This window comes from Camelus dromedarius, chromosome 3 (genome assembly GCF_036321535.1).
Source record: "Camelus dromedarius isolate mCamDro1 chromosome 3, mCamDro1.pat, whole genome shotgun sequence".
Lineage (NCBI taxonomy): Eukaryota > Metazoa > Chordata > Mammalia > Artiodactyla > Camelidae > Camelus > Camelus dromedarius.
Genome location: NC_087438.1, coordinates 595928 through 609678, shown reverse-complemented (window position 1 = coordinate 609678; position 13751 = coordinate 595928). Strand labels below are relative to the sequence as shown.

At 63.1% G+C, this 13751-nt stretch overlaps 1 protein-coding gene across 2 annotated transcripts in view; it reads left to right on the top strand.

The window, feature by feature from the left end:
- Positions 1-8615, top strand: part of SLC12A7 (solute carrier family 12 member 7) — a 40097-nt gene extending 31482 nt beyond the window's left edge. For both annotated transcript variants that reach the window (XM_064479215.1, XM_064479216.1), the window contains exons 20-24: positions 51-182; positions 966-1073; positions 2075-2253; positions 5426-5559; positions 6826-8615. In XM_064479215.1, the coding sequence (XP_064335285.1) occupies positions 51-182; positions 966-1073; positions 2075-2253; positions 5426-5559; positions 6826-6917 (645 nt within the window). In that variant the 3' untranslated portion in view covers positions 6918-8615. The remainder of the gene's footprint in view (positions 1-50; positions 183-965; positions 1074-2074; positions 2254-5425; positions 5560-6825) is intronic.
- Positions 8616-13751: the final 5136 nt, after the last annotated feature.

Below are 13751 nucleotides of genomic sequence, written 5' to 3'. Positions count from 1 at the left end.
TGGGGGTGGACAGCGGTGGGACTGACCACCCCGCCCTGCCTCGCCACCAGGTGTGGCGGAAGTGCCGCATGCGCATCTTCACGGTGGCCCAGGTGGACGACAACAGCATCCAGATGAAGAAGGACCTACAGATGTTCCTGTACCACCTGCGGATCAGCGCCGAGGTGGAGGTGGTGGAGATGGTGAGGGCGCGCCGGCGCCGGGCAGGGCTGCATGTTGCGCCCCAAGGGTGTAGCTCTGATTTGCAGGGTCCCCGGGACACCCACCGCCCAGGGCTGCTGGCTCACCTCCACCCCCAGGCTGTTGGCTTCCGCTTCCCCCAAGTCCTTGTGTGCCGTCTGGTGGTGGCAGCCTCTCAGATTTCTCCCCTTTCTTGTGACCCTGGCAGCTCTGAGGAGGCTCAGGCACCTTGTGCAGTGTCGCTCAGTCTACGTTTGCCTGGCGTTTTTCCCATGGCTGGACTGGGTGGTGGGTTTGTGGGAGGAAGACCCCAGCTGGACCAAACATGACTGAGGACCGTGGGATGGTGCACTGCGGGGCCGTCCCCACCAAGCTCGGGCCAGTGGGCGGGGAGTTACAGACTGACCCTGCGCTGACGAGCGGCCCTCCTGAGCCCGAAAACGCCTCCTGTCAGCCACGCCTGGACCTGCTTTCCTGGTTCCAGTGGGCGGGCTCCTGTCCAGAGCCACGGCTGTGGTGTTTTCCTCTCTGTGTCTCGTGTGTTAGTGAACGTGGGTCCTGGGGTGGGCAGAGGGCGTTCCGATTGACAGCCGTTCACAGACTCCTGGTCGCCCATGCACACACGTAGTGCACACACACCCCCCTCGGGGAGTTCGGGGCCCGGGGCTCTGAGACCTGCCGAGGGCACTGAGGACGCACGGCACACTCATTGTGTAACTGGGGTTGCCTGGTGAGAACGCATCAGTTTTGTACTGGCGTTTACCTCTGCGCTTTGGAACTTGCAGGTTGAGAATGACATTTCAGCGTTCACTTATGAGAAGACGCTGGTGATGGAGCAGAGGTCCCAGATGCTAAAGCAGATGCAGCTGTCCAAGACGGAGCGCGAGAGGGAGGTGCGTGTCCGGCTCGTTGCACAGGTGGTCGTCCCGGCGCCTTCGACAAAAGGCTGGCCTGCCTTTTCCAGACCCCACGTGACCGTGGGGACTGGGATCATTGAGGTCACTGTGAGCCCTTCACCGCCACCTGGTTTGTGAAAAGCTGGTGATGCGGCTTTTGCTCCACCTCACCTCCCCACTCAGCTCACGTCACACCCTCCTTGCCACCCAGGCCGGGCTCAGGGGCTCTGCGGCCCTGGGCTCACACGTGCGGTCCACACAGAGCTGGCGTCCACCCAGCCATCCTGCTCACGCACAGTCCCCCCGTCTGGAGCCATCTTTTACTGAACACCACGGCCCCCTTCCCCGTGACACCCCAGTCCCCAAGCCAGCAGCCACATGAGTCCCTCAGGGCCACCTCATTGCCCCTCTCCCAGCTCCCTTCCACCTCACACGTCACCACCTGAGAGACCTCACTCTGGCCATACGGGCCGACCGCTCATCCTCACAGGCCTCCCTGACTCCCTCTGGCTGCCAGTCAGCGCCGTCTTCGTCCGCAGCTTCCCAGGGCGCCTGTGTGCTGCTGCGCCCCCCCCCCCCAAACTCCGCAGCTCTTACTGCCCCTCCCCGGGGCCTGGGCACCCTGGCTGTCTCTGCACTGCAGATGAGTCAGTGGGTGGACAGGTGGCTGGAAGGCTGAGGGGGAGGGTGGGTGGGCAGGCAGGTGAGCAGGTCGGGGTGGAGCCCACGTGTCCACGTGGAGCTGCATCAGGTAGAGTCTTGGGTGTCAGTGCCTCCTGTCAATGTGGAGACCAGGGTACTTTCTTGGGCTTTCAAAGCTGGGGCAGGAGGAGACAGGAGGAAGCCTTGAGTTTGGTCTGGATGCCCGTGGGGCTGGGAGGGCCAATCCAGGCGTCCCCGGGGATGTGGGGCTGCCAGCCTCTCTGCCCGCTCGCTCCTCTCTGGGGGTTGGTACCTGGCATCACAGTGAGACTGGCGCTGCCTTGCCCTCCCGCCAGGCCCAGCTAATCCATGACAGGCACACCGCGTCCCACTCTGCGGCGGCCGCTAGGACCCAGGCCCCATCCACACCGGACAGAGTGCAGATGACCTGGACGAAGGAGAAGCTGATCGCCGAGAAGCATCGGAACAAGGACGCTGCTGTGTCTGGGTTCAAGGACCTCTTCAGCCTGAAGCCGTGAGTGTCAGCCCTGTTCTGACCCACAGTGGGGACGGGCCCCTTCGCTGCCCCTCGGCCTCCTTTCAGGCCAGTTAGCAGGGAAGTGGGCAGCAGTGGGTGGCGAGGTGGCAGGCAGTGTTCCGGGGGCTCTTGCAGCACCCGGAGGTTGGGGCTGCCCCCGGGCCGGACTCCCCGCTCTGACCCTCCAGGCTGCCCATCAGGCTGGCCCATCTGCCTGCCAGGGCTCCGCCTGTGGCGTTGAGCTGGGAGCCCAGGGCTGGCACCCCAGTGGGCGTGTGGCTGGGCCTGAGGAGGGTCCCGGATGGGAGAGTCAGGGCGGCATCTCCTGGGTCTTCAGCGTAGCCCGAGTTGTCAGAAGGGCCTGGGGGGCTCTCTGGGCCGAGGGGACAGATGCCCTGGAGGAGGAGCACAGTCAGCGGGCGCGTCGTGTTTGCTCTGGAAGTAACGTGCACTCTGTCTTCTCTTCCGCATAGAGAGTGGGGAAACCTGTAAGTCCTCCCAGTCCTGGGACCTCGTAGACTTGGTTGCCTGGCATGCGCTGCACGCACTGCCCCTCGCGACCCGCGCGTGCACGTCAGAGTGTGTGCACGGCCCTGTGTGTGTGTGTGTGTGTGCAGAGCCCCTTGTGTGGATGTGCCCGTAAGCACACACATGTGCAGTCCTGTGTGTGCACGGCCCCGTGTGCGCGTGTCCCTTCTCCATGCCTGGCCTCGTGCGCGCGTCCATGTGTCCGTGCTCAGCCCTGCGCTGCTTGGCTTTCAGGAACTTCCTGTTTAACTCACTCCCTCGCCCAGAGTGGCTTGGGGCACATACCCGACATTCCTTCTCTGAACAGCGCCTGTGGACGAGGTCTGGGGAGGGTTGGTCCTGAGCGGCCTCAGAGCGGAGGGCGAGTGTTCTGGTAGCTGTTAGTTTGATTCACCCACATTCCTCAGGGTCCCGGGGTTCAGATGCACCCAGTCTCGGCTGTGTGGGGACAGCATTTCCTTCTGTCTCGGCAGCGCCCGGTGCCTTTTTGCCCTGTAGGAAGCAACCGCGTTTGATCTCGTCAGAAGGGATGTGTGTGAATCCTCTTTTGGGGCTGGCCCTGGGGGTTAGGGCCAGAGATCCAGGGCCTGGAGGGGCTGCTGTCTGTCTGTCCGCCCCAGCTCCCCTGTGACTTCCGGGCTGTCTTCCCTCCGGTGCCCAGCAGAGCCTCGTGACTCGGTAGCCAGACTTCCTGTTTCAGCCCCTAGACCCGAGCAGCTCACGCCCCAGGGGCCGCGGGAGTGTGGGTCCCCGAAGGAGCCCCGGGGGCGAGTACACAGGACTCTGCTGCCTGCTCTGTTTTTCCATAAACGTAAAGTGACCTCCAGGTGAAGCATTTGATTAAGAACGCACAAGCCCGTAGCGCAGCAGTAGGCGTCCCCTCCAACCCCCCGTCAAAGGGGCTGCGAGCGGCAGGCCTGGCCCGAGTGCAGCCAGCTGCCACTGTCCCGGGCCTGCGGGAAGCGGGCAGGAGAGCCAGTCTGCCTCTGCCGCAGGGGTTGGGCTGCGGGAAGCTCCCAGAAGGTGGGAGGTCAGCCCACAGGTGACCCCGTGGCGGGCACACTGTGGCTGTGTGCTGTCAGCAGCCAGGGGCCAGAATCCCACCCTGCCAGCACGCCGGCCACGGGCCTCCCCCGCCCTCCCCCGCCCCGGCCAGCCCACCAGCCTGACCGCAGGTCCAGCCTCAGAGAGCCTGGCTGGGGAAGCGCTTCTCCACCAGACTCAGCATGTGATGACGCGTTTCCCCATTTGGTGTCTTCACGGCTGGCTGTCGGGTAACCAGTGCAAGTGTCTGTTACCTTCTGGACACGTGAGGGCCACCCGGGCCTCTCTGGCCTCCACGGGCCCACAGTCCTGGAACCGCGGGTATGTCCAGGCCCGGCCCTTGATTTTAAGATTATATGTGTTGTCAGACTCTTAACCCCGAGGCCCTTTAATGTCACAGACACGTTTCTAGAATTGCTGTTGTGTCCCCAAACACACCGATAATAGGGATCCATCCAGGCAACTAATTCATGGTTCTCGGAACCAAAGGCCCCTGGCTGTGCCGAGAACAGAGACCCAGCCTGTAATTTTATCTGATGAAACTGGAGCGAGAAAACCAAGGGTTCCATTTCCCCGTTTTCTCCTGGTAATTGGCAGTTGTAATTGGATTTATTTGGCTTAAAGTTTGAGCTGATCAAAGGCTGTGGCCCAGGCTCCCGTCCTGCGGGCCTTTCCCGACCATCGCGTGGCGGCCTCGTCTGTCTGTCTGTCTGCCTGCCCAGCCGCCCGCCCCTCTTGTGTCCTGGGCATGGTGAGCTCCTTCCAGCTGCAGCCCCTGCACTGGCCCCCCATTCTGCCTCACGTGGCCTCTGGCACCGGCAGCTGTGCAGAGGGAGGTGCAGGCGCAGGGGCTTGGGTCCTCCCAGTTGGGGTTTGCTGTGTGCTTCCCAGGGTGCAGCTCATTGAGGGGCCGATGCAGAGGAGGAGGGCTTGCTGGCGGGCGCAGGGCAGCATCGTCCCCAGTCTTGCGTCCCCGAGGAGCCTCCCTGGGAGGCTGGCTGCCCAGAGCACCGTGAGAGGCATCAGTGTGCAGCAGGCTGTGGGGCCTGGGCAGTGGGCGAGGACGTGAGGCACAGGGTCTGGTCACCGGTGTGGGAGCGGCTGCCATCGGCCAGGAGCAGCAGCGTCCGGGCAGGCCACGAGCCGGGGCGGGCCTCGCGGTGGCCACATACTGGGCCAGCGTCCCCAGCTCTGTTAGAGGGGCTCAGGCCTCAGGCACTGGTGGTGGGCCGGGCCCTCCTTCCTCACCCACTGGGCTGGTGGCCGCAGGTGGTGCTCACTCCGGCAGCAGGTTCCTCATGGGGCTGCATTTAAGGACGGGCTGGCCGCGGGGCAGGGGTCTCGACGGAGACGCCTCTCAACCTGGAAACGGGCTCGTTGTGCCGTCCAAGGTTCCGCTTCCGCCCACAGGAGTGGCCTCCGGCTGTTGTCTCTGCCCCACGTGGCATCGCGTCCTGTGGCTTCTCCAGGTGGCGGGTCTCACCTGTCTCCACCTGCCCTTTCTGATGGGAGCCAAGCGGGCAAGTTGGGGCTCAGACACAGCCTGGTGCCCAGGACCGCAGATTGGAGGTGCCGTGTGACTGTCTCCCTCTCACAGGAATCAGTCCAACGTCCGGAGGATGCACACGGCTGTGAAGCTCAATGGTGTCATCCTCGACAAGTCCCAGGATGCCCAGCTGGTCCTGCTCAACATGCCGGGGCCCCCCAAAAACCGACAGGGGGACGAGAACTGTATCCTTTCCCAGATGCTGCCCTTGCTGAGGTGGGGGACAGCTGCCATGTGGTGGGAGGGCCCCTCACCCCGCTCCTGCTCAGGGGAGGCGCCTGGGGCTGGGGTTGGGAGCAGTGGGGCCCTTAGCATGGGATGTGGGTGACCTGAGGTGCCTGGACCAGAGCTGTATCATGGGGGCTGTGTGGGGCTGTGGGCCAGCGGGCGCAGAGGCTGTGAGCAGACCCAGTTCCTGTCATCTGCCTGGTCCCCACATTTGAGCTATTGATGGCCAGGGAAGCTGGGCTTGGGGAGTCTCAGGAATCACCCCTCACTGACTCAGCGTGAGCACGGGGCCGAGGAGACAGTGTGGACTTGTGGAGGTGAGGAGATAGAAGACGTGCTTGGTGCTCTGGGTGACAGAGGCCTCCGTGGAGAGCAGGCTGACACCTGGGGAATTCAGGTGATGAGTGGGGTGAACATGGGCCCAGAAACCATGTCACTGACCCTGCCTTCCTGCCTCGGCTTCGGCTCCAGGACAGCATCGGCTCTGGGCTGCAGGCTCTTGCCTGCCCAGCTCCTGTCCCGGCCTTTTCCCAGTCATCTGGGGGACGGGGCAGAGCCTGGGGGCCCAGTCCACGAGGTTCTGCCGGTGGCTCCGCTCTGAGCCCTTCCCGGCACCAAGTGCCCCTCACTCATGGAACCCCGTCAGCTGCTGCGTGGAGCAAGGCTGCCAGGCCTGACCTCGGGGGTCACAGGTCCTCCCCACCCTGGGTCACCCAGGGGGCGTGCAGCCTGGCCATCCTCTGGGTTCAGCCCACCCCACCCTGGGGGGCAGCAGGCAGGAAGCTGTGAGGAGGCCGGCAGCTTGGTCCTCGGGCTTTAAGCCTCAGGAGGACCACACGCCCAGGGATCCATGCCTCCTTGGAGCCAGGACTTCTGGTCTGTCTGGGTGTCCTGGTGGTGGACGTGTCTGTTGCATCCTTCCCCTTGGATCTGTGCCCAGAGCCCCTGGGCAAGGACGGGGGTCCCTCCAGGTTCCTGGTCAGGCAGCTGCAGGTGTAGGCCGACCGCAGCCCTAGCTGAGGTCTCTGTTGGGTGGGGTCAGCACCCCTCTTCCCCTCGCACAGTCCCTCCCTCCCTCTCCGGGCCTGCCGCCCCCGTCCTCCCCCTCTTTCTCAAACCGATCCTGACTAGACACAGGACCAGGGTGAGTAAAGCTGTCCCTTTCACACTTCTGGCTTCTTGCATGGTTGGGTCAGCTGTGTCCTTAACTCAGCGCACCGCAGATATGGAGTTCCTCGAGGTCCTGACCGAGGGGCTGAACCGGGTCCTCCTGGTCAGGGGCAGCGGCCGGGAGGTGGTCACCATCTACTCCTAACGCTCGGCCACCCTGGGGGTGCACTGGGCAGGTGGGGTCGGTGCTGCAGTGCGCAGTGGCCAGTGCGTGGTGTCCTGTAGAAGTTTCTAGATAGCACCGGGGCTCTCCAGGCCGAGAGCTGACGCGTGACTGAAGTCTTCCCCGCGTCCCAGGGCAGGTTGCGACACCCTCAGTGCTCCCCGTGCCCCCGGGGGTGCTGGCGGTGACCTGGTCTGTGCCCGTCCGTCTCCTGACGGCAAAGTGAGACAGGGAGCACCTGGACTCTCAAACTGATCTCCCTGGGCTGGACCTGCAGGCTGTTGTGCAGTCAGGGTCACTCAGACCCCCGGCCCCCCCACGGTGCCAGGAGAAGCCCCCAGGCTGAAGCTGACCCGTGGCTGAGGGCTCGTGTCAGCTCCCCAGGCAATGCTGCCCACCTGCCCCTCTCAGTAGCCGGGCTGGGGTTTCTGAAATGGAGACAGAGTAAAGACTGTCCCCTCGGCAGTGGGCTGATGCGCTGGTTCTTGCGGACCGCAGGGCAGGCGTCTGTGGGTGGGTGGGCGGGTCCTGGTGGGGTTCGTGCCAGGAAGCAGCCAGTGGAAGAGCCGGGCCGTGCTCGTGACCAGTTGTCTCCCCGCACTGACGGCCCGGCTGGCACCCCAGAGCTGCTGTACCTGGTGTGGGTGACTGTGGGAGGCCAGGTGCGACCCTAGAAATGGCGGGTGCCGGGAATCCCCCACTGCAGGCGGCAATGGAAGAGCCTTCAGGATGGGGAGTGCCACACGGTTCAGCGTCTGACGCACTGGCTCCTGCAACCTCGTTTCCATGCTTCGCACTCTTGAGAGGGGACGGGGTGCAGCCGTGGGAGGCCCTGCAGCCACTGCACACGGCTGCCAGCTGAGCCTGTCACCTCCCGTCGGCACCGCCGGGCCTGGGGCATTGTGGCTGTGGGGGCAGGGGTGTCCCCGCCACATTCAGGGCACCGACAGGCACCTTCCCGTGATCCTGGACTGTTTGCACTGTACACGCACTGTCATGTTCACCGTGTGTTGCTGCCGTAATTTGTGCCTCACTTTCTGTATGGGTTATTTATTTATTTAAACGCCCGGGGGAGTTTCAGTGATAAACGTCGTCCACAAGGAGGTTGTGTCTGTGAAATGGGCTCCGAACAGCCAGGTCCTTGGCTTTCTCTGGTTTCCATGGGCTCCCAAGGGAATCGGCCCTGTCCACGGGCTTGAGGTCAGGCAGGGGCTAAGCGTGTGTTTCCAGATGTTTCTGAGGGGCAGTCAGGCAGCATGGAGGGTCAGCGTCACCGTCAGGATGACCACGGCCAGAGCGTGTGCCAAACACCACAGCTGAGCTTGGGGCGGGGGTCTCAGTTCAGTGGTGACTTGTACCTCCTCTTCAGGCCCCTCTCCTGGGTCCTGGGTCCCTGTGCACCGGCTGGCAGGTTGGTCAAGGCTGGGAAGCAGCTGCGCATACAGGACCCCCCACCCTCTGCGACACCCGGCCCAGCCGAGCACCTGCCACGTCTGTGTCTGCACCCCAGGTCCTTCCTGTTCTGTAAACTGTGGGACTCTTAACTGTGGCCGCTGGCTTCGTGTTTGCCTTTTCGAGGTTCTTTGTATGATTTTGTCAGTAGAATAAAATGAAGATCTGAGTGTGTTGGGGAACGCCCTGTCTCATCGAGCATGAAAATTAAACGTGTGGAGAAACGCACCCCGCCCCCGGGTTTATTTCAGGTCTGATCATGTGGCTGGAGAGTTAGCATGTGAACTGGCTGAAAGAGTCAAACCAAAGCAACAGGCTGATGGAGTCAGTAGGGAGCAGCCCCCTGCCCCCCAGGTACGTGTGCAGCGCAGTAAGGAGACGCTGCTGCTCGCTGGAATTACCCAGCCTGCAGTTTCCCTACGGGTGGAACCAGCAAAGACTCTGATTAAAGGGGACCCTTTAATCTGATACATGGGCTCACGGGACAGCACTTCACACGGACTAGGATGTGGGTGTGACCGAGGAAGAGGAGACGAGCCCGTGTTGCAGGCGTGTGGAGGACACTGCCGGTGGGGGCGCAGCTGGGGCTGCCCTGGGAAGGGAGTGGCGGTTCCTAGGTTTGCTAAACATGGAGTGACCATGTGACCCCACGGCCCCGCCGAGGGATGCTGTCCACAGTTGTGGAGGTGCATGGCCCTGCGCTCCACGACAGCCGAGCGTGGCAGCAACCTTCGTGCCCCGCTGTCCTGCCCCGCTGGTCCCGTTGCCTGGCTTCGCACTGGGCCTCGCACACTGACTTAGTTATCGCGGCTCCTGCCCTGTTAGCATCAGCTATTTGACGGCTGCAAAACCGTCCCCTGGAGATTCCGATTGGGCTGCGTCGCCGCTTCACGTGGGTGTCTTCGGAGCTTAGCTTTTGGGGAGGGTGCGTATGTCCCCCATTAGACTTACTGGCCGACGCTGATGTTCACAATGGTAGGACGCACCCCGGCAGACGTCAGAGGAGGTGTGATTACGGGGGTCGCTCCACGTTGGGGGCTGAGAGGCCCCGTCACCTGCCCTCAGGCTGGAGGCCCAGGAGCACGGGCAGCCAGCGGTGTATGTGCCAGTCCTCAGGCCCCAGGCCCAGAACCTGCGACGCCCAGGGCCAGAGGCCACGGCCCGGTTGGAGCAGAGGGAGTCGGCCCTCCCGTCACAGCTGTGGTCCACGGGTTGGACGGTGCCGCCCACAGCCAGGAGGGTGAATCTTTGTTCAGTTCACTGAGTCAAAGGCTGACCCCTTCCAGAAGCCCTCACAGACACACCTGGAAGTCACGCTTCACAGCGCACTGGGCCTCTGAGCCAGTCAGGTTGGCATGAAATTAACCAACACGGTAACTTTAAACATTAGCTCCTGACTGGTGGCAGCCTGACAGAAATGCTTTTGGACTTTGAGCACATGTCTGGGGGCTTTGTTGGACTTGCCGAGCCTTCTGTGGGCACCTCGGCCCTCCCCCTGCTCAGCCCACGCTCAGGACCCTCAGGTCCCCGTGGCCCCAGTCAGTGTGCATTTACTGCCTCTCCCGTGATCTGGAATCTTTTCTGGGGAGCCTTCAGGGCTGAGGGGCTCATGAGCTGTGATTTCTGAGCTGCTGACCGTCCTCTGTGGGAGTTCTCGGCACGCCCCACTCTGCCACCCCCGCCGCTCCCTCCCCACCTCCACGTTGTCGACCGGGCCTCCCCAGGTTTCCTGGTAAGTGAGGTCTGACCACCACTCCCTCCAGAGCCCCTTCTCATCCTGTCCCCTAGGACCTGCTCTCCCCAGCGCCGCCGGGCGCACACCCTCACCGCCTGCATCAGCAGTGGCCAGGGGCGCTCGCCTGGGCCACCAGGTGCAAGGAGGTCAGGGCCCTGGGTGCCCCTTCCTGCGCAGGGTTCTGGACCAGCGTCATGGCACCAACTAGGATCTTGCTGGGATGCAGCCCCACCAGAATCAGCTCCAGACGGAGACCCCGGGGCTGCAGGCACATCAGAGGGCGAGGAGGGTCTGGGGGCACGCGCTTGTCCATGGTCTGCCCCTCCCAGGGGCAGAGCCCCACCCTCAACGCTAACGGAGGCGTTGAGTGTTTCGCCGGAGCTGTGGCTCATGGAGCCCACGGGAGGCCACTGCCCCCATTCTTAGCTGCTGGCTGGAGGTGGGAGCCTCCCTCCCCACCCTTCAGGCTCAGGCTGGGCGGCTGTCCTACATCTGGTTGTGGGGGTGGGCGGGCCGGGGGCGGGGAGCCCATACGTCCAGTCACTCAGTAACCCTCAGCTCACTGGGCCCCTCTGCTGAGGAGCGTGGCACCGGGGACAAGCTGTGGGGCCCCAAGGAGCAGGTGGGAACAGGACCCGAGGCAGCAAGGCCAGCGTGTGGTGGGAGCACAGGGCTCCCCTCAAGTGCAGAGAAGCATGAAGGCTGTGGGCAGAAGAGAGTAAACGAGGCAGAGAGGGGCCCGGGGTGGGGGTGGGATGGGCTGGGGGTGGGGGGCCCTGGGCCGGGCCGTCTCCTCCCACATCCTGCACCACGTGCCAGGAATGCAGAGACGTGAGTGACCCGTGTCCTGCCTGTGCTCAGAGGGACCCGGGAAACAGAGAGAAAGAAGTGTGGATGGGGGTGGGGAGGCTGTGGCCCCGCGGCCTGCGTGCTGTGGACCGGAAAGGCCAGGCTGCGCTGGGCCAGGTCCACAGGGCAGGGTGGCGCCACTCTCTGGACCCACCTCTGGGCTGGGAGGACAGGGATGGGCAGGGCAGCTGAGACACAGGCCCATGGGTCCAGACAGGTGGGCAGGACTGACCTGGCAGGCCTGGAGCCGCTGAAGGAACAGGACTGGACCCCGAGACCCCAGACAAGGCCTCCCCTTCCCTGGGAAGCGGCACAGGAGGGAGACCAGGTGTGTGTGGACGGAGGGTCCAGAGGGGAACCGGGGGGCGTGGAGCTGAGATGACCGGCTCTGGGGTCAGCCGGAGACCAGAGGCCACGCCCTGGGAGCGCCACAGAGAGCTCCCCTCACTCAGCTCCAGGTTTATTTGGCAACACACTCTCCAAGGGGCCTTCTTGGGCCTGTAAGATACAGGTTGGTCCACCTTTGAGATGATCCAGTTGCAAAGTCTACACTTAAATCAGTGGCAAGACCTGACTGTTCACCACGCATCCGTGGTGTCTTCAAGGAGGGTGGACTCAGCGTGGGAAACCGGCTCCGCGACCAGGGCCCCGGGCAGGCACAGTCCTCCTCCATCTCCGCCTCCAGCCACACCCCAGCCTTTCTTCCAGGGGGGGCCTCTGCTTCCCCGACACGTGGGTTCCTGTGGGCCCCCAGCCCCGCGCCCCCAGCCCCAGGGCAGCTACCGCATCCACGGGACAGGTTCTGCACAGGCGGGTGTTTGGTTAATGTGTCCACATCAATGCTCACAAGCGGTCTTTCTTGTTGACCTCGTGAGTGAAAAGTATGGCAGCCACACCAGTAAACAAAGGACGCTGTGCCATCAAGTCATCAGACAGTACCCTGGCCCCCAGGGGCTCGCAGGGAACTCGGAATGCGGACAAGCAGGCAGCCCGGCCTCTGCTGCCGCCCCGGGCGGTGCCCCCGAGGGGACTCGGGTGGGGAGGCACGGGACCCTGGCCCCGGGCAGCTCAGGTGCACGTCACAGGGGTGGCTTCAGTGAGCCCAGACGCCTGCATCTTCCCGTGCGTAGAGAAATGCTAAATTCCCCAACTTGAGACGTCTGGTGTTCCTTAATTAACAGTCACCGTCTGACGTTCCAGCTACCTGGTCTTTGCTGAAAAACTCCTGCACGTCCCGGTTTCTCCCTTGCTTCCCCTAGAGCATCTGAGAAGCCGCCTCCCGGGCGCGAGTCCCCACTAAGTCCACCAAATAAAACGTAGCTCAGCTTTTAGGGTGGGCATCTTTTCTGCAGTCAACACCCTCAAGTGGTTTTCTGTCCCTTTGGTGCTCGAGTGCACCGTCCTGGGCCCCACTGGTGTCGGGGAGCTGGGCTTCCCTGCTTCCCAGCCCCACAAGCAGCATTCACTCAGCTTCTGGTCTGTTTGATGGTGTTTCCCTCACATTTTGTCTTTAAATCCAGGGTCTGGAGTCAAAGAGGCCAAAGCTCAGGCCTCATCACAGCTGCCAGCTGGTCGGCCAGCATGCACCCAAGGGCTCAGTGGACAGTCGCAGGGCTGGACAGGTCTGCTGGGGCCAACTGAAAGGTCCCCTCATGTGTGAGAGCTCTGCACGTGGGAAAGGGACCAGGGTCGGGGGTGATAAGGTCTCTGCAAACACCTCTTTGTGCAGTACTCACAGCCAGTGAACAGAATGTGGCCGGAACATGGACCTGTCCAGTCTTCCTGCCTGGCCGCTGGCCTCTGGCCCACCAGGCACGGCCTGAGTCTGCTTCTGCAACACCCGGAGCACCACGATGTGCGCGTCCCCCAGCCCTCCCAGCACGCGGACGCGGCTCACGGAGATGGCAGCAACTCGGAAACCCCGAGGGACTTTCAAGCAGCCACGAACACCCCGTGGAGAGGGCTGAGAGAAGAGGGGAAGGAGCACCGGCTCCTCCGGGCGACGTACTCACCAGGAGCCAGCGCCAGCACGGGAGCCTTGGTCCACGTGGCCCCAGACAAAGGCGGGAAGTGTCCCCGCGCCACGAACCCAGTTTGGGGCTTCGGTGTTTCTGGCTGTGCCTTTAGGGCAGTAAGTGGGGAGGGGTCACCCATGAGTGTGGAGTGGCGTGTGCTGCACGCGTGTTGACCCTCCTCCCACCCATGTATCAGCAGACACAGACACACGTTCCCATTGCAGCGTGTGCCTGCCCCACCAAGCCACCTGCTGTCTGTGCTGGTGGCCGGTGCTGGTGCAGGACGGCCCGGTTCTGTTTGGAAACTCACTTTAAACAAGGTATGACATGTTACAAAATGCACGTATTTTTATTATGACTGGGAAAAACTCAATCACAAGTCAACCACCAAGTTGCTTTATCCTTAAAAACTGCCGAGGAGCCAAGGACAAAGCCAGCTGCACAAATTCACAAGCCTCTCATCTCGGACAGAGCAGCAGCAGTTTCCCGGCCTGGGGACGCCCCCGGCCGAGGCCCAGGACCGGCACTGCCCGTGCTCTGGGAAGTCCTGCTGGTCTGACACCCTCTTCCCGACCTCCCGGAGGGACTCAGGCTTGTCCAAAGCTGAAGCTGTGTCCCGAGAACCCGATGGTTCAGATTCAAGTCCACAGAGGAGGGGACACCCACCTACTGCCCAACTGTCTGCGAGTGGGTTTCAGGAAGGGCCCTCACCTCCCTGGCCCTGCTGACCACCTCTGCGTCCACTTACGATGCTGGCAGTGCTGC